Below are 27633 nucleotides of genomic sequence, written 5' to 3'. Positions count from 1 at the left end.
TGAGAGAGGACAGTCCCAGCCCTGAGAGTCCTCTGTGGGATCTGAGAGGCATTTCAGAGAAGGTCCCCTTGGAGGAAGACCTAGACTTCCCCTTAGGCAGCTGTGCTGTCATGCTGTGTACACTGGCACAGGCCACAGGGGCAGGGCGGTGGCATGTGGGGCTGCTCCTTGGAGTCCAGGACTTAGGTGAGGCTCTGTTGAATGACCCACTCGCCACAGGGGTTGGCGTGATACAGATCTAAGGGGTAGGCACCTGAGGCCAGGTGATGTTCACCTGTGGAAGTGGGGACGGAGGAGGCTGAGGGTGGTGGGTGGGAAGACGCTGCTAGCGGTCTCGGAGCCTCACCGAGCCAGTGTACCGCCTCCACCCCTACCTGTGTGAGCCTTGGCTGCTGTGGCTCACAGCGACCCCTCTCTAGACACTTGACCTCTGCAGATGTCGGATGCCTGGCAGAGGGGCTCGCGCTGCCTCCCCCAGGGCATCCCGCAGCCGATGTCTGCCTGGTGCCCAGGTAGGAGCCACCGACTTCCAGGCCTCTGTAGGGAACCACGCGGACGCAGTCTGCACGCCAGAGCCCCCATGTGGCCAAGGCTGGACTTCTCTCCTGGCCTTCTTCCCCTCCTCCCTCGGAAGGCTGTGCCTGAGGAGCAACCCCTCAAAGCACCTCGGCTGCAGAAATCTTATCTTAGCCTCTGCCCTTGGGCCAGTGGTTCTCAAAGTGCAGTCCCTGCACAAGCACCAGCAGCATCACCTGGGAACTCGTTAGAAATGCAGATTCTCAGGGCCCAGCCGCTGTGTCTTCACAGCCCTCTAGGTGATTCCGACCCCGCGGTACAGTTGGAGAATCACTGCACTAGAGAATGCAACTGAGAACAGCTGCCCATCCTTGGCTCCCATGAAGCCAGGGGAAGAAGCCTCAGAGCGGGGCATGTGCTTGCAGAATTCCTTAAGGAACCCCTGGCCATTGATCCAGGAGGAGCCTCTTCAGTTAGGGTGCCCCAGAGGCATCAGTCTCACTGGTCATAGGGCAACTGTCACACTAAACAGAAATTCCTGCCCTCCCCCTGCCTCAGGCCAGCTCCAGGCAAAACTCCACACTCCTGGGCAGGATCCTGAGGCTCGGCACAGGCTGACCCTTAATCCCCAAGAGGCTGGAGGGGAAGGCTAACCCCGAGTGGACTCTGGCTTCCCCCAGAGGGGTCCAGTGAACCCTCAAGGTCAAGAGCTCCCAGGGACCTGGGCTTGGACTCGTTCCCCATCCGGGGCTTAGAGATATTTCTTCCAACTTCCCAGAGGAGGATGTCCGCTGCCTTCACAGGCCTGCTGCCACAAGACGGAGAGAGTGAAACCTCTGACCTTCTCTCCTAGAGGCAGTGACAGCGACTGTTTATGGCCCCAAAACCTGGAAGGGGCAGTCCTCACAGATTTGGGGTGCCAGCTGGGAGAGGAGACATAAGAACCCTCCTGGCAGAGCTGAAGTCCCTGAAGGAGCCCAAGGCCCGAAGGTAAGGGAGCAGCAGCTGGATGGCACTCAGGGGGCCAGCCATGGGTCCCCTGTCACCAGAGCATCTGGATGGAGGCTGTGAGGAGGGGTAGGATGAGGGGTGACAGATGCAGGTAGGAACCTGCTGTGAGAGGCAAATTCTAAGTCAAGGTGGATTATGAATATGGTATGATTACATATGGTAATTTAAATTATCATATAGTTGTTATGTAATTATCATATTATAATCATGGATATCCTGAGTTCAACTCCAGACTCTGTCCCCAGTTTGCTGTGTGGCCCTGGGCAAGTCCCTTTCCCTCTCTGGGCCTTAGTTTTCCCATCCATACAAAGAGGAAGTAGACTAGACACTTGCCGAGGACTGGCAATCCAAGAGTCCTTTGTGCCAACTCCATCAAGGAGGCTCCTGAGAGCTCAGCTGTTTCATATATCCTGGAGCAACTGCTGCATATCAGCCCCACTAATCCTCTTTCAGCTCTTTGGCCAGGCTTCCTCAGGGCCTTTGCACATGCTGTTTCCTCTGCCTGGAAGCACTACCTCATTCCCCAAACTATACCAGGTGTGTTGTTCTCCATTTACATTGTTCCCTGTATTTCTTGTGAAACCAAAACAGTTTGTAACTTGATATTTATTTTGTGGCTTTAGACTCAGGTCCGTCTTTTCCACAGGGTGACAAGCTGGTAAGTCCAGCGCCCCTGTCTATTCTTTTCATGGTGATTCTAGCATTGCACATGGGACCTGGTCTATGGTAGACAGTGATTAAATATCATTATTATTTGTAGCCAAGAAGCTCTCTAAGAAGGCTGCAGAACCCAGTTCTGACCACTCCAGAAAGGAAGGAGCCAATGGCATGAGTAACTCCCCTCAGTGGCCTTCGGTTCTGAGAGGCCGACCCCTCCTTTGCCTGCTCCCTGCAGGTGAAAGGCTCCTGTCTCAAGGAAGCGCCCCTTACCACGGAGGGGAGGCTGTTTATGTCCTCACTGCCTTCTTGACCCTGTGAGAGCCAGGACTGAACCACTCTGTGAACCGCCTGGGGACACGGGCCAGTTCAGTGCTGGGAGTCAGGGGCACCTCCAGGGGATCTGTGATAGGCCAGGCCACCTGGATCTTTGCCACTTTGGGAGTCTACTAAGAAAGAAAAAGATCCATCCACATAGGACACGCGTGCATGCCTGGAATTCAAATGTGTGAGCATAAACACACATGCACGTGCACTTACACAAATACCCATGCCAGAAGCACAAGATGCACACATACGCATGCACACCAGCCCTTTGTGCACACAGCATCTCATGTTCACATACATAAGGCCCCCCAAAGTGTGCTTACACAGACAGGCATGGAAACATACGTGCACATACCTTCACACTCACACACACACGAGGAGCGCAAGCAATGCACCTACAGACGTGCATACAGTTTATATAAATGCACATCATGCGCGACGCGTGTGACGCTGGTCAATTTCTCTGTGCGGGCCCTGCTCCGAACTCCTCCCAGCAGCACTCCGTGTTCCCCTCGAAGGCCTCTCTTTCCTACCACTCATCTCTTCGCCTCAATCACCGCACAGCTCACAACGCACCGCGCCCCCCAACCAACCCCGCCCCGTTTCCTCCTCGCCCGCTCGGACGGGGCCGGCGCGCCCCCTGGTGGCCGAATCGGCAGCGCCGGGCCCGGCAGCCAGGTCGCGAGCACCTGGAGGAGGAGGGTCAGGTACATGCTGTGGGGCAGCTGGTGCTGTGGGACAGCTGCTCGATGGCACACTCAGGCAGAGGTGTCCCCAAGAACACACCTGGAGTGAGTGGGCTAAGGCTCTGAGAAACCCCAGCCAACCCTGCACTGGCAAATTCCCAAAGACCATCAGATCAGCACATGCCCGTCTGTTGGATCAGAACCCAGCAGACAGAGACCGATGAATCTAGGCCCCGTGGACCTGATAACAAAGAGCATTTATGCAGCTCTGAAAGAAATGGATTCCATGCTGGGATCCTAGATTTACTGCCTGCAAGACACCTGAGCAAGACAATACACCGGGGGGAAAGGGAAGAGGCAATTCTCCCATTTACTAATGTTAGCAACAAGAAAATGTTTAGGTATTCTTGGAATTTTTAGAACTCCCTACAATAAAAATTATTATAATCTAATGTGTCTTAGTAATCACATCAGCTCAGAGATGAAAGACACAGGGAAGCAAGAACTGTGGCAGTGTAGGCGGTACCGCGTGGGGGAGGAGCCGGGCCATCCACGCTCTCGCTCTTGAGCTGGGCTGGAAGGCTGAGCAGAGCTACCAGGCCCAAGCCCTTCCTGAAAACGGAAGGGAATTGCAGGCAGAGCAAACCGCATAAGCAAAAACTCAGAGGTGTGAGGTGCCGGAGGAGTGTGGAGAACCAGCTGGCATTTGGTGTGCGTAGAACACAGAAGAACGCCTGGGCTTGGTGGGGGAGAAACAGAACAGTTGGAGCTTCACTTGCTGGTTTCTAGAATTAAAAAAAAAATGCCGATCTTACTGACTTGATGGATGAAGGAAGGGAGTGAGGGGGAAAGGTGAGTCAGTGGATGGATGAGTGGAGGGGTGGGCGGGTAGGTACATGGGTGCATGTTGGATTGATGGGTGGATGTTAGAGGCTGAGCACTTCCCAGTGCTGTGGCCCGGCCAGCAGGGGTGGGCCACACTGCCTTGCGTTCATGGGGGTCTCCAGGCCTGGCTGGGTCTTCCCAGGGCTCCTACTCGGCCCTCAGCCTTCAGCAGGCCTTGTATGCCTACAGCACAGAAGGATTTCTCTTCTTACTCTTGTTCCTCACCCTTGCCTTGGACTGTTAATCAGGGTGAGGCTCATGGTGCGCCAGGGAGTGCCTTGATTATCTGGCTGTGGCCTGTTTTAGGCAGGCCCTGTGCTCCTGGGGCCTCCTGGGGCCTTTAATGATGGCTTTCTCAGCATCATTAAAGCTTCCATGTGAAGGAATTCCTTGTAGAAGCTGAGGGAACACCCAGAATCTGGGGTAGACCAGACAGCTGTGGACTCTCTGAGAGGCATAGCAGTGGAGACAGAAAGTGGAGACAGCTCTCTGACACTAAGGCAGGGGAGGGAAGAAACACAGGCCCACACGTAGGATCCAATGGAGATCCCAGAAGAGACACAAGTAGGGATTGGAGAAATACAACTAGGGATATGTCCCTCACGCTGGCAGGAGCATCAGGGCAGCTGACCTAGAGGAGGATAGGAGCCTGTCCCTGTCACCAGGATCGACACTTCATCCCTTCCACCCATGGTGGAGCCACAGCACTCGCTGCCCATAGCAGGTCCTGGTAGTGCACACAGTCATCTGCACCACCTCAGCCACCCCCTCTGCCAAATGCTTCTCTTTGCCCTTGGGGAGTTTGGGGGCAGGAAATTTGGGGGCATCACCATGGAAATGTTCTTTAGAGTCATCTTCTTGCTTGGCTCTCAGGCCGCCTCCTTCCTGAAGAATTTCAGGAGTGCCTGGGGAAGGCCACAGAACCTCCCTTGGATCTTAGCAGGTCCCAGCAAGCCTTACCTTTCCCAGAACACCATGCTGCACAACTCGAGGGGGCACTTGGAGGGAGCCTGAGGCTGCAATGTGGGTGTCCATTTTAGCTTTGCCATCAGCCCATCAGGACCTCCCTGCGTCTCAGTCTCCTGCGGTGCACATGTGCCCATACCCTTCCCCTTCCCTCCTCCCTCAGAGGCAAAGGAAACATCTGAACCAGATTTCAAGTTTCCGGCAGAAAAGTCACAGCTCTGGGAAATGGGTCTTTTCCCAGATAGCCCCAGGAGAGCTGCTTTTTCTGGAGACTGGATCTGCCAAAAATGCAAAGGAAAAAAATAGGGGAGCAGAGACAATGGGAAGAAAGGGGGGGAGATTATAATACTGTCATCTATTAAGTATTCTTTGTGTTTCTGGCCTCTGTGTTAGCATCTTACATGCATTTGTCATCTCATTCAGTCCTCACAACCACTCTGTAAAGTGGGTTCTATCATTGTGCCCATTTTACAGAGAAGGAGAACGCACCCAAGGTCACATAACCAGTAAGGATGAAGGGAAGGAGGGAGGGAGGGAGGGATGGAAAGGTGGAGACACAGATGGTGGATGGATGGATGGACGGATGAAAGGAAGGATGGAGGAAGAGCATACATGGAGCATCTACAAGGTACCACACCTTCTACTCTATGAGTTCTGGTGCGTTAGTTCTTGTAATTGCCAAAACAATTGCACACAATGCTATTATTATCCTCATTTTACTGAAAAGAAAACAGAAATTCAAAGAGGCTGTCTTTTGTATCAGAGCCGAGGCACCGGGAGCGAGGTCCCTTGAGCCCGGCTGTCTGGTTTTGCAGACTTCCACGGGGCCTCCAAGTCCGTGCCCGCAGCAGACGAGGGCTCCAGCAGGCCTGGGCTTCCTCACAGCTCCACCCTAGAGGTCCGCCTTGGCTTTGACCCAAAGCCAGCCAAGTGCCAGAGCCCCACCCCCAGTCCTGAGCTCCTACGCCCATAACACACAGTGGGAGTGCCCTAAAAGAGTGTTTCCCAGATTGGCATCCTCCCACTGCAGCAGAACACAGCGGGGCAATGCTTTTCCCGCACACACACGAGGTCCGCTCGGCCAGGCTGGGGGAGTGCTGCAGGCTGTGGGCCCGCAGCCCTGGGAAGTCTGCAGGGAAGACCGAGCCCCAGCCTTGCTCCACTGAGTCAGGGTTCACCCCTCTTGTTTGGACACAGAGTCCTTTCCCCGTAACACCTGTCAGCACCACACGGGACTGGCGTCCGGCAGTCCCCGCTCCGGAAAGCACGGATTTCTTTCAGGGCTCATCTGCTTGCTGTAGGGAAGAGGTCTCAGGAAAGACTCAGCCGTCCCGTGGCCGTCACCGCACGCAGCCCTGGCCATGGTTGTTGAAGGGATGGATAAATCAATGATTGAATGAGCAGATTTAGAGACCTGATGGTGGCTGTGGGCTGAGATGGTGGAAAGAGGCAGCTCTGGTTACTGTGTCTCCTTTTCTTCTTTTTATTTCTTTTTTAAGTAAGCTCTACACTCAATGGCTCAAACTCATGACTCTGAGGTCAAGAGTGAGGTGCTCGCTCTGCTGACTGAGCCAGCCAGGTGCCCCAGTAACCTTTACCCTCAGGGCATGTCTGCTGGGTTCTGGGAGGATCCGCTGAGCAGGTGGAGGGCCTGCAGGTACTGCTTCAGGTCGGGGCTGTTTGAGGGAGGAGGGAGGACTTGGCCTTTGGTCTCTGGTCTCTGTGGGAGGTTCAGGGACTCTCCCCTGTCAGTGTGGAGACCCCCTCTTGGGGAAGGGAGATAGCAGAGGCTGCCAAGTCCAGGAATGGCCAGGAAACCCTTCATCAGGAGACCTGGGACTGTTTCCTGGGCTGGTGTCAGCTCAGAGAGCTCTGACCAATGCTAGTCTCGAGGCTCGTTCCCTATACTGTGTAAATAAATAAATATCATGCGCATGCACACACACATTCACATGCATGCACCCACATGTGAGCACACACACACTCAGATGTGTGGTCCAAGAGCTATAGTCCAGGGTGAGAAATGCACTGAGCCCACAGTCACCTTTAGGAGGGGAGATAGTCAAGTGCCCTAGAGACAAGGTTTAATGGAGCCCTTTGCATTTTGAGAGCTTCAACGGAAGAAGTGTCGCCCAGCTGGGGTCAGGATCTCCAGGGAGCAGAGGAGGTGGGAGTTACAGAGTTCAGAGAAAGAGTTCACCAGGCCAGACCAGATCCACCAGCTGATAGCTGGTGGAGCCTGGGGACCAGCTGCACGGGGGGTGGACACATGGGGTCGGGGACGGAGGCTGAGCACCAGGTCTTCATCCCTCAGATCCTGCATGGCTCGACTTCATTCTTCATTCACTCATTCATTCATTCATTCATCTGCTCCTCACTCAGCAAGTATCATCCAGTGCCTGTTGGGTGCCATGCTCCAGTCCAGGGGAAACCAACGGGACCCAGATTTGCAGAGCTTATGTTTCAGAGGAGAAGATAGTAAGTGAGCCAAGAAATGACTAAGGATCTTCAGACGCTGATTCACACTAGGAAGGAAACAACAGGGTACTGTGATAGGCAGCGCCTGGGTGGGCCTCGGGGAGGCGCTGACCCCCAGCTGCTATCCCAGTGCCCAGCGGCAGCCCACAAGCCGTGCAAGGGGGCAGGTTTCCAGAACAAGAGGGCAGGGCACAGGGCCTGAGGGAGGAAGGAGGAGTGGGGAGGCTGGGAGCCTGGCCCATGTGAGGAGGCAGGGCCCAGGCCGGGAGGAGCCCAGTCAGAGACAGGAGGGCCCTGGGGGCAGAGAATGGGAGACACCAAGCTTTATCCCAGGCAGTGGGTCGTGGACCAGGTGGAGCTGTGTGGTGACAAGATCTGGTCTGAGTTCTGTTTGATTTTTTATTTTTTTAAAAGAGTTTATTTATTCATGAGAGACACAAAGAGAGAAGCAGAAACATAGGCAGAGGGAGAAGCAGGCTCCCTGCAGGGAGCCCAACACGGGACTGTGATCCTGGGACCCCAGGATCACGCCCTGGGCCAAAGGCAGACGCCCAACTGCTGAGCCCCCAGGTGTCCTGGTTCTGTTTTAAAATGAGACTGTATGATGCAAAAGCTGGAGAGGACTTCTCGGGGTCCCTGCCCTCGGCCACACATGGAAATGGGACTGCCTGAGCCCTGCAGCTTGCCTGGGCATCACAGGGAAGGCCGGGAGGAATGCAGCAGTGAGCAGAGCCTCCGGCAGCTCCCGGGTGAACCTTTTGAGCACATCTTGGGGATACATCTTGGGGTGAACCTTGTCCCAGCTAAAAAGGCCAGTGTAGAAATCTCTCCCCAGGTTTTGTTCCGTCCCCTGCAGGGTGGAGGGGCGCCAGTGAGAAGCTGGCCCAAGGCTCTAGGGAGAGTTGCTCTACCACTTCTCTGGGCCTGTTTCCTCATCTGGAAAGCAACCAACCATCTCTGAGGGCTGATCCGAAGACGAAATGGTCTCATTGTATAAGTCTCATGGCACAGGGTTTCACCCAATAAATGTTGGCAGGCTGACTCCAGGCCCGCAGCTCCACCCCTGCGCCATACTGTGTCGCCTCCCTGCCTTCAACCCTCCTGGAACTCCCTGACCCAAACAGGACCCAAGACAGAACACGGACAATCTGGGAACTGGGTTCTCCCCTGGCTTAACTCGGGAGATGCAGCCTCGAAGATGTGGGGGAAACCACACCATTACCTTGACCCTGGCCTGGGATCCGGGCACCCTGAGAATGCCTTCTGTGTCCAGCTCTCTCTTTTCCAAAATAGGACAGCAGCTATGAGAGAAGGAAGCCAGCGTTTAAACCATGAAAAGTGGGATTCAAACCGGTGTGTTTATCTCCCATGAAAACCGGGCCGAGGAGAGAGCTAGGAGAAGGAGAACAGCTTTCTTGGCCATTTCCGGGAGCCAGCCATTGCTCTGAGAGCTTCATACGCATTTTTCTCATTTATTCTTTCATAAAAGGAGGATACTGTTATTATAACTTCATTACAGAGATCTTGACAGGGAGAGTCATAGAGGTTCAAAGATTCATCCCCAGTTTCTGAGCTAGCAAGTGTCAGAGCCAGATGTTGAAACCAGGAGTCCCAATTCTAAAGGCCACACTTACTCCCCAGGCTAGACATCTCCCAATGGTGGCCCCAGACACAGCCTCTCATGGGCAACGAGCCAAAGCTGGGGACAACATACAGCTTGAAGGACCAGGTGCTTGGGAGGGCTTTGCGATCAGCTTCTAGCAGGACATCAAGGGGCACCCTGAAAAGCCACGTTTCTGTGGAAAGTCAAGAGCAGAAGGAGCATTTCACACCCTTGAATGACAGTTGGGTTCCAACCTGCGAGATCTTCTGGGCAACTGAGTCAGATTCCTTCCCTGTGTGAAGACTGGGCTCGCTGGAGAACAGCTGAGCTCAAACTTCACATCTCTCAGGCAGAACCCTTGGTCTCAGCAGTAATGAAAATGTTAGCTGCATCCCAGACCAGAAAATCTCAGCTGGATGAAAAGGTGTTGAAATGAAAATGTGCTGCTGCCCCACAGAGCACGCGGTAAGGTATGTACCAGTGGCCTGGGGTAGATAGTCCAGCTCTGCAGGCATGGGCCACATTCCCAAGACGTATTCCCCAGGTCTTCTTACTCATCCTGTCTTACGGTCTTCTAGGGCATGCTCCTCCTTCCAAATCCACTCTACCTTCCTTCTCCCTCCACCTGTCTACTCCCCTCTCTGCAAAACCCCTACCCCTGGTCTGTCTTATCCACTATCTTCTTTTCTTTAAAGAAACAAACAGGGCAGCCTGGGTGGTTCAGCGGTTGAGCATCTGCATTCGGCCCAAGGTGTGATCCTGGAGTCCCAGGATCGAGTCCCATGTCGGGCTCCCTGCATGGAGCCTGCTTCTCCCTCTGCCTGTATCTCTGCCTCTCTTTCTCTCTGTGTCTCTCATGAATAAATAAATAAAATATTTTTTAAAAATAAACAAACAAAATTCACAGTGTGTAGTGTTGACACTGATGCAGTGAAATGAACACTCTCATAATCTATTGAAGGGTAACACACACCAAGAACCGAATAGGTATATTCCAAATAATCTAAGGCACATTCAAAATTGTATGTACAATAATAGGGATTGTATTTTATAATAGGAGAAACAGGGAAATAGTAAATGTCCACTGATAAGGAAATGGTTAAATAAATTAGAACATATCCCTAAGGAGGAAAATAATACCATGAATAAAAATCATGTTTTCAAAGACTGTTATTAATAATTGTCATAAATGATAATATTATTCCAACCAGGTTCATTACCCCTCCTTGTATCTACACCCTTTCCCATATGAATTTGCATACTTCCCCACTCCTTTGCTAGTCAGCCAAGTGATAGCTTTTTTTTAAAGATTTTATTTATTTATTCATGAGAGACACAGAGAGAGAGAGGCAGAGAAGACATTAGGCAGAGGGAGAAGCAGGATTCCTGCGAGAAGCCAGATGCGGAATTCAATCCCAGGACCCCCGGATGACGCCCTGAGCCAAAGGCAGAAGCTCAACCACTGAGCCACCCAGGCGTCCCACAATAGCTTAGACCAGTGGATCAATAAACTCCGTGATGCATGCAGAGGTTCAAATGCATTGTATGGTAGGGTTTGCTCTCTTGTGCTTCTGCCATTAACTGGCAGAAGAACAGGCTCCAAATGGCCTGCTGGTCCAGGAGGATGAGATACATGAAGCAGATCCAGACCCAGCCAACAGCTTGAGTCAAGGCCACTACATCAGCCAATCCCTAAACATGCGAACAAGAGTAAGTGATTGTTGTTTTAAGTCATGAGTTTGGCAGTTGTTTGTTATGAGGCAGTATTGTGGCAATAGCTGAATGATACAATGGGAAATGTCCATAATTCTATAATATTTAGTGAAAAAAAAAGATACACATGTAACACAGGAAGATGATGCACAGAGAGTTAATAGCACTTATATATGAATTGAATTTTTCCTTTTTGTATTTTCTCTATTTCCCAAATTTCCTACAATGAACAAATTGTAAAAAAAAAATGAACAAATTGTTTTCAGTTGAAGAAATATACATATATGTATATATATAACACATATATGTAACAGAATAGACATATATGGATGGATGGATATATACATATAACAAAGAGATACAGCAGCTAAGCATGCTTTAGTGGAAGATTCTCCATGCAGCTCCTTGGATGAGAAAACCATGGGTTTTTGGAGTCCTGCTCACTTGTTGCCTTCCACTTCCCTGCCTTGTTCCTCTTCAGTCTGAGCCACAGACCACACAGAGCACAATCAGCTCCATGAGGGCCAGAGCAGGGACTTCTGCACATCCTGCAGGGACAAGTCTCCTGTCCAGGTCAGGCCAAATCTGCCTTTGGGAATCCTAAACTTCTAGGGAGGGAGGTAAGGACAATTGCTCAAGGGACACCTGGTTGGTTCAGTCGGTTAAGCATCAGACTCTTGGTTTTGGCTCAGGTCATGATCTCAGGGTCTTGAGATCGAGTCCTACATAGGGCTCCATGCTCAGTGTGGAATCTCCTTGAGGTTTTCTCTCTCCCTCTGCCTCTGCCCCTGTTCACTCCCTCTCTCCCTCTCTCTCTCTCTCAAAATAAATAAACAAAATCTTAAAAAAAAAAAAGGCGATCGCTCAAGCTGCATGTCTGGTATGTGTGTTGAGGCTCTCCCATCCCTTGAAGGAGGTTATGAGAAGGAAGAACAGAGTGGGTGGGAAGTGGGGCTCAGGATTCCATCCCAGGTTCAAGTTCAAGCTCTATCTCTGACTGAGAGGGTTACATTCTGAGCTTCTAAATTCCCATCTCTCACCATAAAATAGTGCCTCTCTCAAAGCGTTTTGTGCAACGGGCTAAGGGATGTAAAGTGCTTAGGGAGCCACCCACATAGGAAGGCCCCAATAAACAGAAGCTATCTTTATTACTTGCATTCCAACAGAAGGGGCTGAAGGAGTGGGAACACTGCACGGACCTCTTATCATCGCTTCTATTCCGGTCCTTTGTTGCTCTCCTTTGCCCCATCTGTCTCCACCCTTGGCGGTGCCACCCATGGCTCCAATGCTCTTCTTCCTATTACTCTGAATAATAACAGAATATTAATGGAAAAATAAAGTATGCTCGACTGCGCCTCTGGAGGCCACAGTGGGGTCCCGCAGGCAGCACCAGCCATTCCCTCTTCCAGAGGTGAAAACCAGCAAGAGGGAGGGACTGATGGATTTGCTTAGTATCGCCAGGAGGACTTGAGCAGGTTTTTCCAGAAGGCCGCATTCGAGTGCCCCACGAAGGGAAAGGAAGTGTGCTCTGGTTGTAGGTAATGATGTTACGTCAATCAGCTGTGGTACAGGGGATCCCTGCGGTTTGGCGCCTGCCTTTGGCCCAGGGCACGATCCTGGAGACCCAGGATCGAATCCCACATCGGGCTCCCGGTGCACGGAGCCTGCTTCTCCCTCTGCCTATGTCTCTGCTTCTCTCTCTCTCTCTCTCTGTGTGTGACTATCATAAATAAATAAAGAATTTAAAAAAAAAATAAAAAAATAAAAAAATAAAAAAATCAGCTGTGGTACAGCCTAGCACTTGCCGCGTGAGCTGTGGTGTCACACCTCCTGGATCCAAAGTCTGACGTTCCCTGTGAGTTTGGGTAAATCATTTTACCTTTCTTTGTGTCTCACTTGTGAAGAGGGCTAATGACAGGATCTACTTCATGGGATTGTGGGGGAGATCCAATTAAATAGAGCATATAAAACAGTGCTTCACACACAGTGAGTCCTCAATAATTATAACTATTACTATTTTTTAGTTTAGTTATTCAGGGGGTTATTGCCAACATAGCAGAATGAAATGAAATCATGAATGTAAAGTACTGGGTATAATGCCTGGTCCATTGTAAAAGGTCCATATGGAATATCTTTAGATTATTTACCATCATCATTCATGGTTTAATGGGTGAAATCAAATGATCAAGGCTAGAAGGTAAGATAATGTTGAGCATTAATTATCTCTGATGCTTTAGAAATAGAAAGTCAATATTTAAAATTTTATTTTGATGTCCTGTGCTTACATAAGATATTTTCCCTGGGAGAATCTAGGTAAAGAGTACATGGGAGCTTTGTACTATTTTTGCAACTTCTTGCTTCTCAAAATGAGAAAGAAACATTATACTTGGGTGAATGAAAGTGCTTTCCCATTGGGAAGGGGGCATGCTTCCTAAGCAGTGGAGAGTAAGGTCCATCGGGAAGGGCTGGTAAGGGCTGCTGGCGGCTCCGGTTCTGCCTCAAGATCAGTCAGCTCTATCACCTCTCTCTGAACTTCACTGCTCCTTTCCTGCCAGTGAGATGTGGGTGCAATGACAACACCATCTCCTAGGGTGAGGTAACGAAACAAGCCAGTGCATGGAAATCTCTGGAACAAGGCCCAGAGCCAGCTACCTAGTGGTTATCCAATCACATCAAAATATGGTCAGTGAAGAACCTCTTCCTTTAAGTAACAGCAGGACCTGGGAAAACCTATACGCGATGAGAGGGGTCAGAACAGTGGCCGCCCTAGAGGGTGGGGATTAGCCAGGAAAGGTGTGGGGAAGGCTTTAGGAGTACAGGACATGTTCTAGATCTTGATCTGGTGATAGTTATACATTAAGCTGCACATGGTAAATATCTGCGCACCTTACCATGCACTGTATTTCCATCTTAAAAACCTAAATATAAATGATGGCATCCTCATTTGGAAGGAACTGTGCTGGGACAGTTGAACCTTTTGTGGGGGAGGCGCGAAAGGCAGAAGCTGGGCTCTCTCTTTCATACCAGACACCACAATTAATTCAAAAAATAACTAGAAACAAAACACATAGGTGAATAGTTATCAGTTTGCTGGATGAAGCATAAAAACTTTTTAAGGGTAAAAATAAAAAAGAATGCAAATGAACAAACATAAGGTGAAGAAGGAGCATAAAGGCCTGTAGCTCCCTGCTCCCCAGTCCCTGGCACAGGCAGTTACTCAGCAGGTGGCTGTGGTAGGAGCTCAGTGAATGAAAGGTTCAACCCCTGTGTGCTGGGTGCCTGGCAGCTTGGCAGGGGTGAGGAAGGCGAGGCAGGCTAGGGCGAGGCAGAAGGGCTGGAGGATGGGCCTGGCCACCAGCCCTCTGGACAGCGTGTTCACCGCAGGGAACCCTTGCCCCAGGCACAGGGGCCTCCGAGCACCTTCCTTCCGAGGGGAAGGCTCCCTCCTTCCCGGCCTCTGTCCGGAGGTCCCTCAGGCTCAGCGGTTGGAAATTGGGCAGAAGGGGTCCCCTGGGTGGCTCAGCGGTTGAGCTTCTGCCTTTGGCCCAGGGCGTGACCCCGGGATCTGGGATCGAGTCCCACATCGGGCTCCTGCAGGGAGCCTGCTTCTCCCTCTGCCTATGTCTCTGCCTCTCTCATGAATAAATAAATACAATCTTTAATTAAAAAAAAAAAAAAAAAAGGAAACTGAGCAGAGAGGCAGTGAGTCAGGACTGGCTGCCTCCCCATTGACTCCAAGCCCAGAGCCCCAAGAAGCAAATTCCCAGGCTTGTGCCCTTGCACAGGCCCACGAGACTCAGTAGCAATCGCCTACTATTAGGGCCTGAGATCGTGACCCCAGGAATCAAGCTCTTAGGCGGAGGATTCAGGCCTTTGCCTGAGCAAACCGCAGGAAGGAAGAGTGGGATGCTTAGAGGCGCGCCCTTCTCTTACTTCACAGCGCCGCCCCGTGGGGCAGCTGGAGAATGCCCACGCCTGAGGAATGAAGGCCACTTACCGGGAGGAGACTTAGAAGCCCGGGACCTGGTATTTTGATAGGGATTGCATTAAACGTGTAAATTGCCCCGGGTAACATTGACATTTCCACGATACTAATTCTTCCAATTCATGAGCATGGAATATTTTTCCATCTCTTTGTGTCTTCCTCAATTTCTTTCAGAAGTGTTCTATAGTTTTTAGGGTATAGATCCTTTACCTCTTTGGTTAGGTTTATTCCTAGGAATCTTATGCTTTTGGGTGCAATTGTAAATGGGATTGACTCCTTAATTTCTCTTTATTCAGTCTCATTGTTAGTGTATAGAAATGTCACCATGGACTTTCTTCAGAGAGTTAGAACAAATTATTTTAAGATTTGTGTGAAATCAGAAAAGACCCCAAATAGCCAGGGGAATATTGAAAAAGAAAACCATAACTGGGGGCATCACAATGCCAGATTTCAGTTTGTACTACAAAGCTGTGGTCATCAAGACAGTGTGGTACTGGCACAAAAACAGACACATAGATCAATGGAACAGAATAGAGAACCCAGAAGTGGACCCTCAACTTTATGGTCAACTAATATTCGATAAAGGGGGAAAGACTATTCACTGGAAGAAAGACAGTCTCTTCAATAAATGGTGCTGGGAAAATTGGACATCCACATGCAGAAGAATGAACCTAGACCACTCTCTTGCACCACACACAAAGATAAACTCAAAATGGATGAAAGATCTAAACATGAGACAAGAATCCATCAAAATCCTAGAGGAGAACACAGGCAACACCCTTTTTGAACTCGGCCATAGTAACTTCTTGCAAGATACATCCACGAAGGCAAAAGAAACAAAAGCAAAAATGAACTATTGGGACTTCATCGAGATAAGAAGCTTTTGCACAGCAAAGGATACAGTCAACAAAACTGAAAGACAACCTACAGAATGGGAGAAGATATTTGCAAATGACGTATCAGATAAAGGGCTAGTTTCCAAGATCTATAAAGAACTTATTAAACTCAACAGCAAAGAAACAAACAATCCAATCACAAAATGGGCAAAAGACATGAACAGAAATCTCACAGAGGAAGACATAGACATGGCCAACACGCACACGAGAAAATGCTCTGCATCACTTGCCATCAGGGAAATACAAATCAAAACCACAATGAGATACCACCTCACACCAGTGAGAATGGGGAAAATTAACAAGGCAGGAAACCACAAATGTTGGAGAGGATGCGGAGAAAAGGGAACCCTCTTACACTGTTGGTGGGAACGTGAGATGGTGCAGCCACTCTGGAAAACTGTGTGGAGGTTCCTCACAGAGTTAAAAATAGACCTGCCTTTGGCCCAGGGCGCGATCTTGGAGACCCGGGATTGAATCCCACGTCGGGCTCCCGGTGCATGGAGCCTGCTTCTCCCTCTGCCTATGTCTCTGCCTCTCTCTCTCTCTCTCTATGTCTATCATAAATAAAAATTAAAAAAAAGACCTAAGTTAAAAAAAAAAAAATAGACCTGCCCTACGACCCAGCAATTGCACTGCTGGGGATTTACCCCAAAGATACAGATGCAATGAAACGCCGGGACACCTGCACCCCGATGTTTCTAGCAGCAATGTCCACAATAGCCAAACTGTGGAAGGAGCCTCGGTGTCCATCGAAAGATGAATGGATAAAGAAGATGTGGTTTATGTATCCAATGGAATATTCCTCAGCCATTAGAAACAACAAATACCCACCATTTGCCTCAACGTGGATGGAACTGGAGGGTATTATGCTGAGTGAAATGAGTCAATCGGAGAAGGACAAACATTATATGTTCTCATTCATTTGGGGAATATAAATAATAGTGAAAGGGAATAGAGGGGAAGGGAGAAGAAATGGGTAGGAAATATCAGAAAGGGAGACAGAACATGGAAGACTCCTAACTCTGGGAAACGAACTAGGGGTGGGGGCAGGGGAGGAGGGCGGGGCGTGGGGGAGAATGGGTGACGGGCACTGAGGGGGGCACTTGACGGGATGAGCACTGGGTGTTACTCTGTATGTTGGCAAATTGAACACCAATAAAAAATAAATTTATTATTAAAAAAATAAATAAATAAATAAATAAAAGTATTTCATTCCTAAAAAAAAAAAAAAGAAGCCCGGGACCTGAGCTGCGGCTTTTCGTTTCATTGCATACCCCAGGCCCCATTTTCTGAAGACACGCCCTCTGCAAATTACCAGCAGCTCCCAGTTAGACTCAGGAAGCCCTGGGACATAGGAGCCATTCCCAACCCCTTCACGGATAGAGCAGCTGAAGCTCAGAGATCTTATCCAAGGTCCCATAGTTGCTAAAGACCTCTATGTAAAATGGGAGCACAGTGGCCTGCAAGCACGCAGGTAGCATGCACGCCCTAGCGTGCAGGTGCACACAGACACACGTGTGTGCGCCAACACAGCCCTCCAACAGTATCACTGCAGGAGGTGGTGGCATGAATGCCACTTATTCACCATTGAGCTGAAGAAGCCAAAGATGTCTCTGACATCTCTGACAGGTGCCTTGTGTTGTCTTCCGGTTGAGCAGACACAGATGTCCAGCCGGCAGCACACAGCAACCTCCTGGGTCGGTGTCAGGGTATATGGGAGCCCCTGGTGCTCATTGTCCAAGCCCTGGCCACCGAGGAGGCCTTACAGGCCTGTGTCCTGCAGCCACTGGGATTTGGCTTCTCCTCTTACCAACAGAGGAGAACACCCAGATGAACACACACAGCTACATGCTCAGCCACATGCACTAAAGCCACATATAAGAATGCATACTCACATGGACGCAAGGGGCATCCACATATCTGATCACCAGAGACCCCCTAACACCAACTAAACTCATCAATGGGGAGATCTAATAGGATGCCTGAGAATACCGGGGATGCTGATGGGATTAACCACTATCTAGATGTAACCACTTCCTGGATGCCACTCCTGGGAAACAGAGCAGGCTGGGGAAGGCCTGCTGAATGCTCTGATTCTGAAATGTAGCAATGAGCTCACCCCCCCCCCAGATCTGGCCGTGACCACAGAACCACGTGGACGCTGCTGTGTAGAGTGCCAGCAAGCAGGTGGTGCGCACTTGGAAAGTCTCTTCCTAGTCAAGACCTTATTTATAGTGGAATACACCCCTCCGCTATGCTTCACCACCGTCCTACAGCAAAACCTTTCACCCAAATCAGTCCTGAGTCCCACTTCCACAGATTCCACCAGGAGTTCAGGCTCTGGGCCTGGGAATCTGCACTTGGAACAACCTCCCCAGGTTACTGGAGCATCTGGGAAACACTGGCCTGGTTAGTTCCTTCCTTATGACAGGGAACAGATGAGAGCTCAAAGAGGAAGTCGCACACACATGTGAGCAGACGGGGCGGGGGAAGGGGCTGTATATGGTTGTACCCAGTGTGACCAGGCTAGTCCACCAGGTGCCGGTGGTTTAAAAAACCTAAAACTGCTTTTATGACAGTATGGATTGCACACATAAGCCAGACACGCCAGTCTTACAACATTTTCCCTATACTTGGGCACCAAGCAAATGCTTCCAGGGTAGCCACAGCTTTGTGGGTCCTCCCCTAACACGGGCTGGCTGGTGGAGGCACTGATTTCATTGCAATGCCAGGAGTTTTTCCCTCCTGCTAGCCACAGGACATTTGCGTGGGATCTTTTCAACAAACCAGTGTTTCCTGAAATCAAGACATTTACCTATTGCCTTTATAATTTTTTTATGATTTTATTTATTTATTCATGAAAGACAGAGAGAGACAGAGACAGAAACAGAGGCAGAGGGAAAAGCAGGCTCCACGCAGGAAGCCCGATGTGGGACTTGATCCTAGGACCACTGGGTCAGGACCCAAGCCAAAGGCAGACGCTCAATTGCTGAGCCACCCAAGCATCCCGCCTTTATAATTTGTATCTGTATATAATTAGTCATGTACAATTGTTTACTTAATATTTTCCCTTAATCCGGGGTCACATTTTAACTAACGCCTATTCTTTTAAACACTCAATATCCCAACCATTAAATGGAGCATCTACCACCACTTCTGTAAGTAGAAGTTAATGAAAACAATGACTATGTTAACATTTTTGGTCCCATGGCTCCCAGAGGCTCTCGCTGCCCTGTGAGTCTAAAAAAGCTCCTGTTTCTATTTAGTTATCCACATGGGTTTCTCCATTATCCACTCTGGCTTCAACCCCTGTTCTGTGTGAAATTGGATTGCTGGCCAGGTCATGATGGCCGGCCGCTTTCCTGCAGAGGGGGAATCTCCCCAAATCACTGTTTCGGTGCCCAGTGATGTGTATTCCATACTTGAGATGCTGCAGCAGACCTTGAGGGATCCATGTCTCCCATACAACCACATGTTCTGGAAACCATGGGCTAGTGTAGTTGAATTATATGCCCAACCAAGGAGATTTCCACGGCATGCTCTCTCCATTCCCTCATTCACTGAGCAACTATGGATGGAGTATGAGAATGTGCGTGGCTCGGGTCCAGGCACTGAGGAAGTAACGGTGAAGAAGATGGACAATGTCCCCAGCCTTGTGGAGCTGACGTTCTGGGTCCTGAGCGAGAACTGCATGGCTGAGCCCTGTCAACCCCCAGAGCAGTGAGATAGCCTCATCATCACCGTCGTCATCATTATCATCACAGTGACTGCTGCTTTACACTGCTGAGTTTGGGATGCCCATGCAGTAACAGGTAACAGGGACACAGGGTTGTCTGTCACACAGAGAGAGATGGGGAGACACTTACATTTGAGCAGAGCACTTGGAGTTCCACTGGAAAGTCAGCTCCACAAGGGGACAGACTTCCCTTTGTGTTGGCTGTTGTATAGCCTCAGTGCCCCAAACAGTACCTGGCATGTAATAGGCACTCATCAGTATTTGCTAAATGAATTAATCTAAGCAGGGCATCTGATTTACATTATAAAAAGATAATTTTGACTGTTGCACGGGAAAGGGGGACAGCAGATGGCCAGGAGCAAGGGCAGGGCAGGGAAGTCAGTGAAGAGAATACTGCACCAGTCCAGATGCGAGGGAAAGCCCTTTCCTGTTCTGGTTTCCGTCAGGCTCCTATAGCATCTCCCCCTGTAGAAGGCAGAGCATCCAGCAGGACCCAGCCAGGGGCCTCACCTAGTAGGAGCTGGCCTTCACCCCTGCTGCTGTTCTCTTGCTTCGGCTCATCTCGCTATTGGATCCGCTCCACCTCCATCTAAATGCTGTCCGTGGACGAACTTTCCACCAAGCTATTATTTAAAAAACAAAGACATAAACAACAATACACTAGAAAAGAAAAGAATGCAGCTGGAAGCTACATTCCTCCAGCCACAGGAATTGGTTCATGGAAGGTAACACAGAATACTTGCTGGGAGTTCTGAGATAGAGACAACCAGCTGGCTCTGGCCCTGGATGCAGAGCGAGTAGCCCCAAGGAGGTGGTGGCCATACAGTGGGGATCCAGGCTCAGAACAAAGTGGATCTCATACTCAACATAAATAGAAAATTTTAAAGCTTGGTCCTAGATGATGTCATTGTGCAGTTGAGTCACAAGAGGGTCACCTACATGGTGCATTTTACTGGAAAGAACCTTGTTGAGGAGGTAACATGGTTTTTTAATCCATCCCCCCCGACAGAGGCTTGGGTTTTTTCCATCTGTCAGTATCACGACAAGCATCCTCATGTTCATTATCCTGTTCCCTTGTGTGGAGGTACCAGGAGAACAGAGGGCCAGAAGCAGATTTGCAGAATCAAAGGGTTTGCGGGACTGTGACTCCTCTTGCCAAATTGCCTTCCAAAAAAGGATTGTTCTATTGGATTTGTTTGTCGTGATTGCTGTTGCAGCCTGGACAGGGTGCTGGTTTTGTTCCTGCTGCCTGCCTGGCCTCTGTCTTGGGGGGTTCTGTGCCCTGGAGTCCCTGGGGCTGCGTTTTGCCCACAACTTGAGATCCCACCTGTCAGTGTTCCCCCAGCTTCTGGAGATGTGATCCAATAACCTGGTCCAGTGTCATGGATATGTGACCTGAACAGTCACAGGTCCCCTGCTTAGAAGGGCCTCCTGCTTGGTTTCACCATCATCATGGGATTCTTGATAATGTTTGAACAAGGGTCCCCATGTTCATGTGGCGCATGCATGGCTTGTGCCTTTTTCCCAAGTGTCCTGCCCACACACTGAGCTCAACTCCAAGTGATACATACTCACATCCTGAAACATACTCAAATGTGGTAAAGTAGAGAAATCTTAGGTCCGCCAGGGCCCAAAGGAAGAGGCAGGGCACCAGCTCTCCCTGGGTAACGGCTTGGCCATTTTCACGGAGCAGAAGCTTAACTGGAGACCGATTCCCAGTTAATTATAAAATTGGCTGTTCCACTCTATTTATGCTTTTTGAGAAAGCTGCTAGTCGGCGCACCTCCTGTGAATCTGTTTGGTCCCCCATGCTGGCACACAGTTTGGTTTCTTTAGCTGTTTTGTGATTCGCTTGAAAATTGCCGGCATCTGTGTGTTTTTGTGACAATTTGAAAACCTCAGTGACTAAACCCAAACAGAAGTCAACTGTGTCACCATTTCAACAGCTAAGCAATGAGAGAGGAACGATCATTTCTCTGGGTGAACATCCTAAGGGGGTCAGACAGGGGCACAAGAAAGAAGAGATGAGGGATGCCTGGGTGGCTCAGCTGTTAAGTGTCTGCCTTTGGCCCAGGCATGACCCTGGAGTCCCAGGATCGAGTCCCACCTCAGGCTCTCTGCATGGACCCTGCTTCTCCCTCTGCCTGTGTCTCTGCCTCTCTCTCTCTCTCTCTCTGCTTCTCATGAATAAATAAAATATTTTTTTTTAAAAAAAAAGAAGAGACGAAATAAAACCCCAACGGTTCTAAAGGTGTTGTTGTGCCAAGATCACAGTGTGCAGCGTGGCCAACAAATCTTCAGTTTAGCAGAACTACGGGCGCTCAGCGCATCCACAAAATTCATTCTGAGCTTCGCAAACACAGTCAATTTCTTTTGTTTTGTTTTCAACATTTTATTGATGTATAGTGTGTGCAGAAAAGTGCACAGATGTCTCTAATTGTAATTTTGTTTTTAGGCATTTCCCGAGCACGTACTACATGCTCACTAAGCGACGGTTAACCACATCAGACAGTTCAGAAGTTAAGAACTTTGGCTCAAGTGTCAGACAGGTCTGACTTTGAATCCTAGATCTGTCATTTATTAGTGAAGTAACCTTGGGGAGCCTCAGCTTCCTCATCTTCACATGGAGACCACCTCGTGTGGTTTAAGAGCTACTCTAGTCAGCCAGCCAGTGTGTATTGAGCTCCTGACACAGCCAGTCATTAGAAAGCTAATGTACGCCAAGTGCTGGAACAGAAGTCCTCAGTGATTGGCAGCTTGATAAATACATGTTGCTTCTAGGTGCTTCCCACCTGACATTCAGAGGGACAAGTGACTTGCCCGAGGCTGCCCAGGTGATGAGCTGTTTCTAGCTCCTGGTCTGCAGCGAGGAGCCAGAGGCTTACAAGTCCAGCCTGTGACAAAACATGCCATTGGGTCAGATGGTCAGGGCAGCACTCACAGCTGCTCAGAGCTCTCCCGAATGCGAAGTTTCTCCCCACACGCCAGCTGGTCGTCCCCCCAAGCATCCTGTGGGAGAAGGCAGCGTCCTGGAAGTCCTCAGCTCCAGTCCGTATCCTCTAATACTTACTCTGTGTAACCATGGATGTGTCCCTTTCGGGATCATGATCTGAGCCAAAGGCAGACACCCAACTGAGCCACCTAGGTGCCCTGGAATTGGGTTTAGAGCCAGTTGCTAAAATGCCGACATCAGCTGCTGGTTCAGGGTGGAATGAAGATAGACGAACGCTGGGTGCTCAGAGGTGCCTGGTTACACCCGGTCATAACCACCCCTGATTTCAAAGAGGGCACAGACGAAGGTACAAGAAGGGAAAAGCCACAGACATTTGGCATTTCCATGGTTTGATTCCTGGGCTGCAGGAGGAGGCTTCTGGTAGCAACTCAGCTGTTTTTGGTCCTAGTACTATATTTTACAATGTTTGAAAATGTCTTCCCAACAAAGAGTTCTAAGTGTGCAGCTTGTGTTGTCCTGTGTCATTTGAGTTAGTACTGGGCAGATCAAATTATTGTTCTCAATTCATTATTCCTCCTTCTACTGACAGACTTTGACCCCACCCATCCATTGACTTGGGCTTTGGGCACATGCCAGGCTCTGGCCAATGGAATTTAGTGGACATGAGATAAACTGAGGCATGAAATGTGCCTGCATGATGGGGCTGGCCCTCTTGTACTTCCCATCACCATAGGAAGAACTGTCCCTGGATGGCTGTAGCCCGAGTCCCAGAATGAACACATGGCACAGACCAGAGACCAGCCAGCAGGAGAAGCAAGTTCAGCCAGACCCACAGCTTGAAATGGAGCCACCAGCAGAGCCTGGGCCAGATCAGTGACCCCTCAGTTAGCCAGCAGACACATGGCTTGAATAACGAATGTTGCTTTCATGAACGATTGCCATTGAGTTTGGGATCATTTGTTACACAGCAATAGCTGATACAGACAGTGTATTATTGAACAACCTAAACAGCTTGGCCAGAGAACTAGTGGGTCCACTCTCTCCCACTCACACACATTTCCAGATGCTAGGTGCACATGCCCCGTGCACACTCCATGTCCCACCCTCCCCCCAACTCCCAGATGAAATGACATTCTAGGTTCTGAGTCAAGAGAAGGGTGGGAATCGGATCTCTCAGAGCAGAGGCTGAAAGGCAATGGGTACATCAGGGAACGTGTAGGTCCATACTTTCCCATGCACATGGTCATGTGTGATAATGTGGGCTTATGGAGGGTCTTTCCTCTGCTGCTTTAGAACTTGCATGGAAGTCTGAACTCTCTGTGCCCACACAAGTATGCTATGTAACTTAGTCTATGACTGTGATGTGGATGTGCCCCTTTGGATGTAACATCTTTATGCAGTGCACAACCGGAACATCAGTACACAGCACTTTTGCTATTTATGAAGCAGTCCCTGGGAGAATGGGGGCAGGGCAGGAATAACATATAATAAAAGGCAAATCCTGTGTTTATATTTTGAGTATCATGTTAACTGAGCTCCTAAACTACCTGTAAGGCAACAACTTTCCCCTTAAGACGGGATTGCTAGACTTTGAGATTTAGACTGACCTTCCTAAAGGTCACCACTGCATAAATGTGGTGAACATTTCTGGGATGGCTAGGGGAGATGAAAGTTCTGCCCAAGACCTCTGGGATGATGAATGTGCCCAACCAGAAGATCCGGATCGACACCAAGCTCCACCTGAAGTGGCAGAGTGGCCACCCTCCTGTGTCTTAAACACTTAATACAGCTTGCCATCATTTGAACATAAGGAGGTCTTATCTTTAAAAATCCCCCGGTTACAATTTCTCTTGAAAAGAAATAAGGAGAGATGATAATCCTGAGGCCCCAACCTTAAGAAGCTGGGTGATGGCCACCCCTTCCAGTGAGCTTCCAGCCAGCAGTGAGTCCCTGCTCTACTTTCCAGAGAGGGTCTGAAAGTTCCCAGGGGGTTGAGGTTTGCCTCCATCCTTCCTGTAAGCAAGGTCATGGACACTAGCTTGTCCCCACCTGAGCCACTTAATCAGATTATTTTATATGCTAGGCAACATCTGGAATCGTGTTGGTCATGTGTGGCTACTAAGCACTTGAAATGTAGCTAGTATGACTGCAGAGCTGAATTTTTTATTTTATTTCATTTTAACCTTGTGAGTGAGTCTGAGGGACCAGACAGGGATGAAGCCCTGCGGGTAGAGGCAGGTGATTACTGTCCAGAGAAGCAGCATGGAAGTGTGAATGCTATAGATAGAATACTACCCTCCCCACAGAAAAGGTGCCCAGGTCCCAATCCCCAGAATCTATATGTTCTGCTACATGATGAGGTGGGGATTAAGATTTCCATTAAGATGGAAGGGTGCCTGGGTGGCTCAGTCAGTTAAGCATCTGCCTTCAGCTCAGGTCATGATCCCAGGGTCCTGGGATTGAGCCCTGCATCTGGCTCCCTGCTCCTTGGGGAGCCTTGTTCTCCTTTTTTTTTTTTTATTTTTATTCATAGAGATGCAAAGAGAGAGAGGCAGAGACACAGGCAGAGGGAGAAGCAGGCTCCATGCAGAGAGCCCGACGTGGGACTCGATCCAGGGTCTCCAGATCACGCCCCGGGCTGCAGGCAGCGCTAAACCGCTGCGCCACCGGGCTGCCTGAGCCTGGTTCTCCTTTTCCCTCTGCCTGCCACTCCCCCAGCTTGTGCTCTGTCAAATAAATAAATAAATAAATAAATAAATAAATAAATAAATAAATAAAACCTTTAAAAAAAAAAAAGATTGCAGATGGAATTTAGGTTGCTAACCAGCCAACCTTGAAATAGGGAAACTACGCTGGATTATCTAGGTGGGCCCCATGTGACCACTAGGGTTCTTAAATGGGGAAGAGGGAACCAAAAGAGTGAAAAACAGAGACACAGCAGCATGAGAAGGACTTGGGTGGCACACTTTGGAGGTTGAAGGGGACCACAAGCTAAGGAAGGCAGACGGCTTCTAGAAGCTGGTGAACGGGCTCTCTCCTAGAGCTTCCAGAAAGGAATATAGCCCTGCCAACACATGATTGCCCTGGGAGACCCCCTTTGGACTTTTGGCCTCCAGAACTCTAGGATAATAAATCTGTATTGTTTAAGCCACTTAAATTATGGCAGCAATAGGAAATAATTAGCACAGTGGCTTAGGGTCCAGGGCCTGGAGTCAGACTGTTTGGGTCTGTCCTCTTGATGTGTGACCCTGGGAAAGTATCTTAGTTAGGCTCTTGGCTCCTCCTGCTAAATGAGGGTGGCGATGATAACAGTATACATAGAGTTGTGAGGAAGAAGTAAAGTAATGCATACAAATCATTTGGCTTCTACTAAGTGCTCCAGTAAATGTCTAAAAGCAAAACTGTGCTTCAACACAGCCTACAAACTACCTAAGATGGGGCGAACAGCCCAGAGGGACAGAACAGTAACCGGAGTAGGATGGGGCTCAGAAGAGAAGGCTTCCTGGAGGAGGCAATGTTGGGACTCAGTTTTATTTTTTTTTTAAAGATTTCATTTATTTATTCATGAAAGACACACACACACAGAGGCAGAGACACAGACAGAGGGAGAAGCAGGCTCCCCACAAGGAACCCAATGAGGGGACTCGATCCTGGATCCCAGGATCAGGACCTGAGCCAAAAGCAGACATTCAACCACTGAGCCATCCAGGAGTCCCAGGACTCAGTTTTAAAGGGTCAGTGAACACTAGGGAGGAAATGAGATGTGCAGAGCTCGCAGGACAGGAAGCAGGTTACTATGCTGGTAAGTACAAAGGAATTTTCCCGGTGGGGGGGGGGATGGGAGCCAACATTAGGGATTGATGAAAATGAAATTGGGAAGAAATAAAGGGTTGTGGGGAACAACTCCCCAAGCAAAATAAAATCCAGAAGCCATTAACCAGCAACACCTGAGGTTGGATTACAACAAAATTCAAAACTCCTGTGTAACAAAGATACCATAAACAAAGTTAGTGACCAGCTGATAGGATATTTGCAACAAATGATAAAGTTACTATCAAGTTTATATAAAGAGTTCCTAGAAATCGATAAGGAATGAAATACCTTCAAAAGACATCTGATAGAAAAGTACACAGCACATCTGAATTAACAGCCACTGGAGATAAAAGGTAAACGCTCAATATGAAAAGATGTGATTAAGGAAACGTAAATTAAAACAATGAAATGTTTTCACCTACCAATTGGCAAACACCAAAAAGATCACTAATACCCAGGAAAATACCCAAGAAAAAGACATTTCACATTCTGTGAGCATCTGCTGGCCATCCTGGGTGGAGCTGGCAATGCCCAATGGGAGGGGAGTAGGAGGAGTGGGGAATCCTTTTTTTTTGTTTGTTTGTTTGTTTGTTTTTGGGGAATCCTTGAGCTGTGAAGGGTCCCAACCTAACCCCTCAGCATAATGAAAGGCTTCTCCTTTTGTTTCACTGTGAGGCAAGAGAGGAAATACGGAGCCTATCAGAAGGGACCTGCCTTTTGTTGGTTTGTAAGCAAGGTGAGCCCTGGAGAGAACCTGCCTGCCCGCACTTCTGCAGCAAAGGTGGTCGGTTGGCAGCACCAGGGCCGCCGCCGGGTCCCAGGGAACACAGCGCCCAGGTGGGAGTTCCGTGGTGGACATACAGGAAGGCGTGTGTGAGCTGCAGCAGCTATCAGAATGGCACTTGTTGAAAATGAAGGAACAGGTTCAGAAGGGCGAAGTAAGTGGAGGACTCAGGGCTCAAATACTGATCTTTCTACCACTCGGAGGAGTCAGGAGGCCTGAATTTACCTCTGTTTGAGTCCTTCCAGAGGATTCCCTCGGACTGCTAATGTTTGGTGCACACAGTGCGCTCCCCACGTCCATGCTCCGTGCTAGACACTTCACATGCACTCACCTCGTTGCATCCTCATAGCAGAGAAGGCAGGAACTGTTGCTGCATCCATCTTGCAGAAAAGGAAGCTGAGGCTCAGAGAGTTTAAGTAACTTCCCTGGAGCCCCACACAGCTGGTAAGCAGGGAAGCTAGACTTTGAGATTTAGACTGACCTTCCACCACTGATGCTTTGAAACCGTGTTCGGGTGATCTTTTGGTGCTTGGGTTCACAAACAGGGGCGTGTACCTGGGGCCTTGAAGAAACAGGATATCTGGAGAGATAGGTGACATTAACCCATGACAGAGACCTCAGAGC

General features: G+C 49.4%; 1 protein-coding gene across 1 annotated transcript; it reads right to left on the bottom strand.

Annotated features, from left to right (window-relative positions):
• Nucleotides 1-61: 61 nt before the first annotated feature.
• On the bottom strand, nucleotides 62-27309 carry ARHGAP40 (Rho GTPase activating protein 40). The gene is given in 24 exon segments (XM_077874109.1): nucleotides 62-273; nucleotides 1271-1324; nucleotides 1948-1949; nucleotides 2458-2505; nucleotides 2508-2630; nucleotides 3088-3200; nucleotides 3724-3809; nucleotides 4745-4824; nucleotides 4827-4891; nucleotides 4894-4987; nucleotides 6647-6684; nucleotides 6687-6731; nucleotides 8217-8376; nucleotides 8749-8827; nucleotides 9241-9322; nucleotides 11287-11322; nucleotides 11325-11378; nucleotides 11381-11450; nucleotides 11995-12147; nucleotides 17309-17526; nucleotides 19970-20082; nucleotides 22401-22468; nucleotides 26984-27112; nucleotides 27235-27309. Coding segments are annotated over 24 exon segments (2076 nt in total). The 3' UTR covers nucleotides 62-182.
• Nucleotides 27310-27633: the final 324 nt, after the last annotated feature.

The sequence above is a fragment of the Canis aureus genome, chromosome 26 (genome assembly GCF_053574225.1).
Source record: "Canis aureus isolate CA01 chromosome 26, VMU_Caureus_v.1.0, whole genome shotgun sequence".
In the NCBI taxonomy this organism is placed as follows: Eukaryota; Metazoa; Chordata; class Mammalia; order Carnivora; family Canidae; genus Canis; species Canis aureus.
Note: the sequence above shows the minus strand (reverse complement) of the source record. Positions and strands in the feature narration are given on the sequence as shown.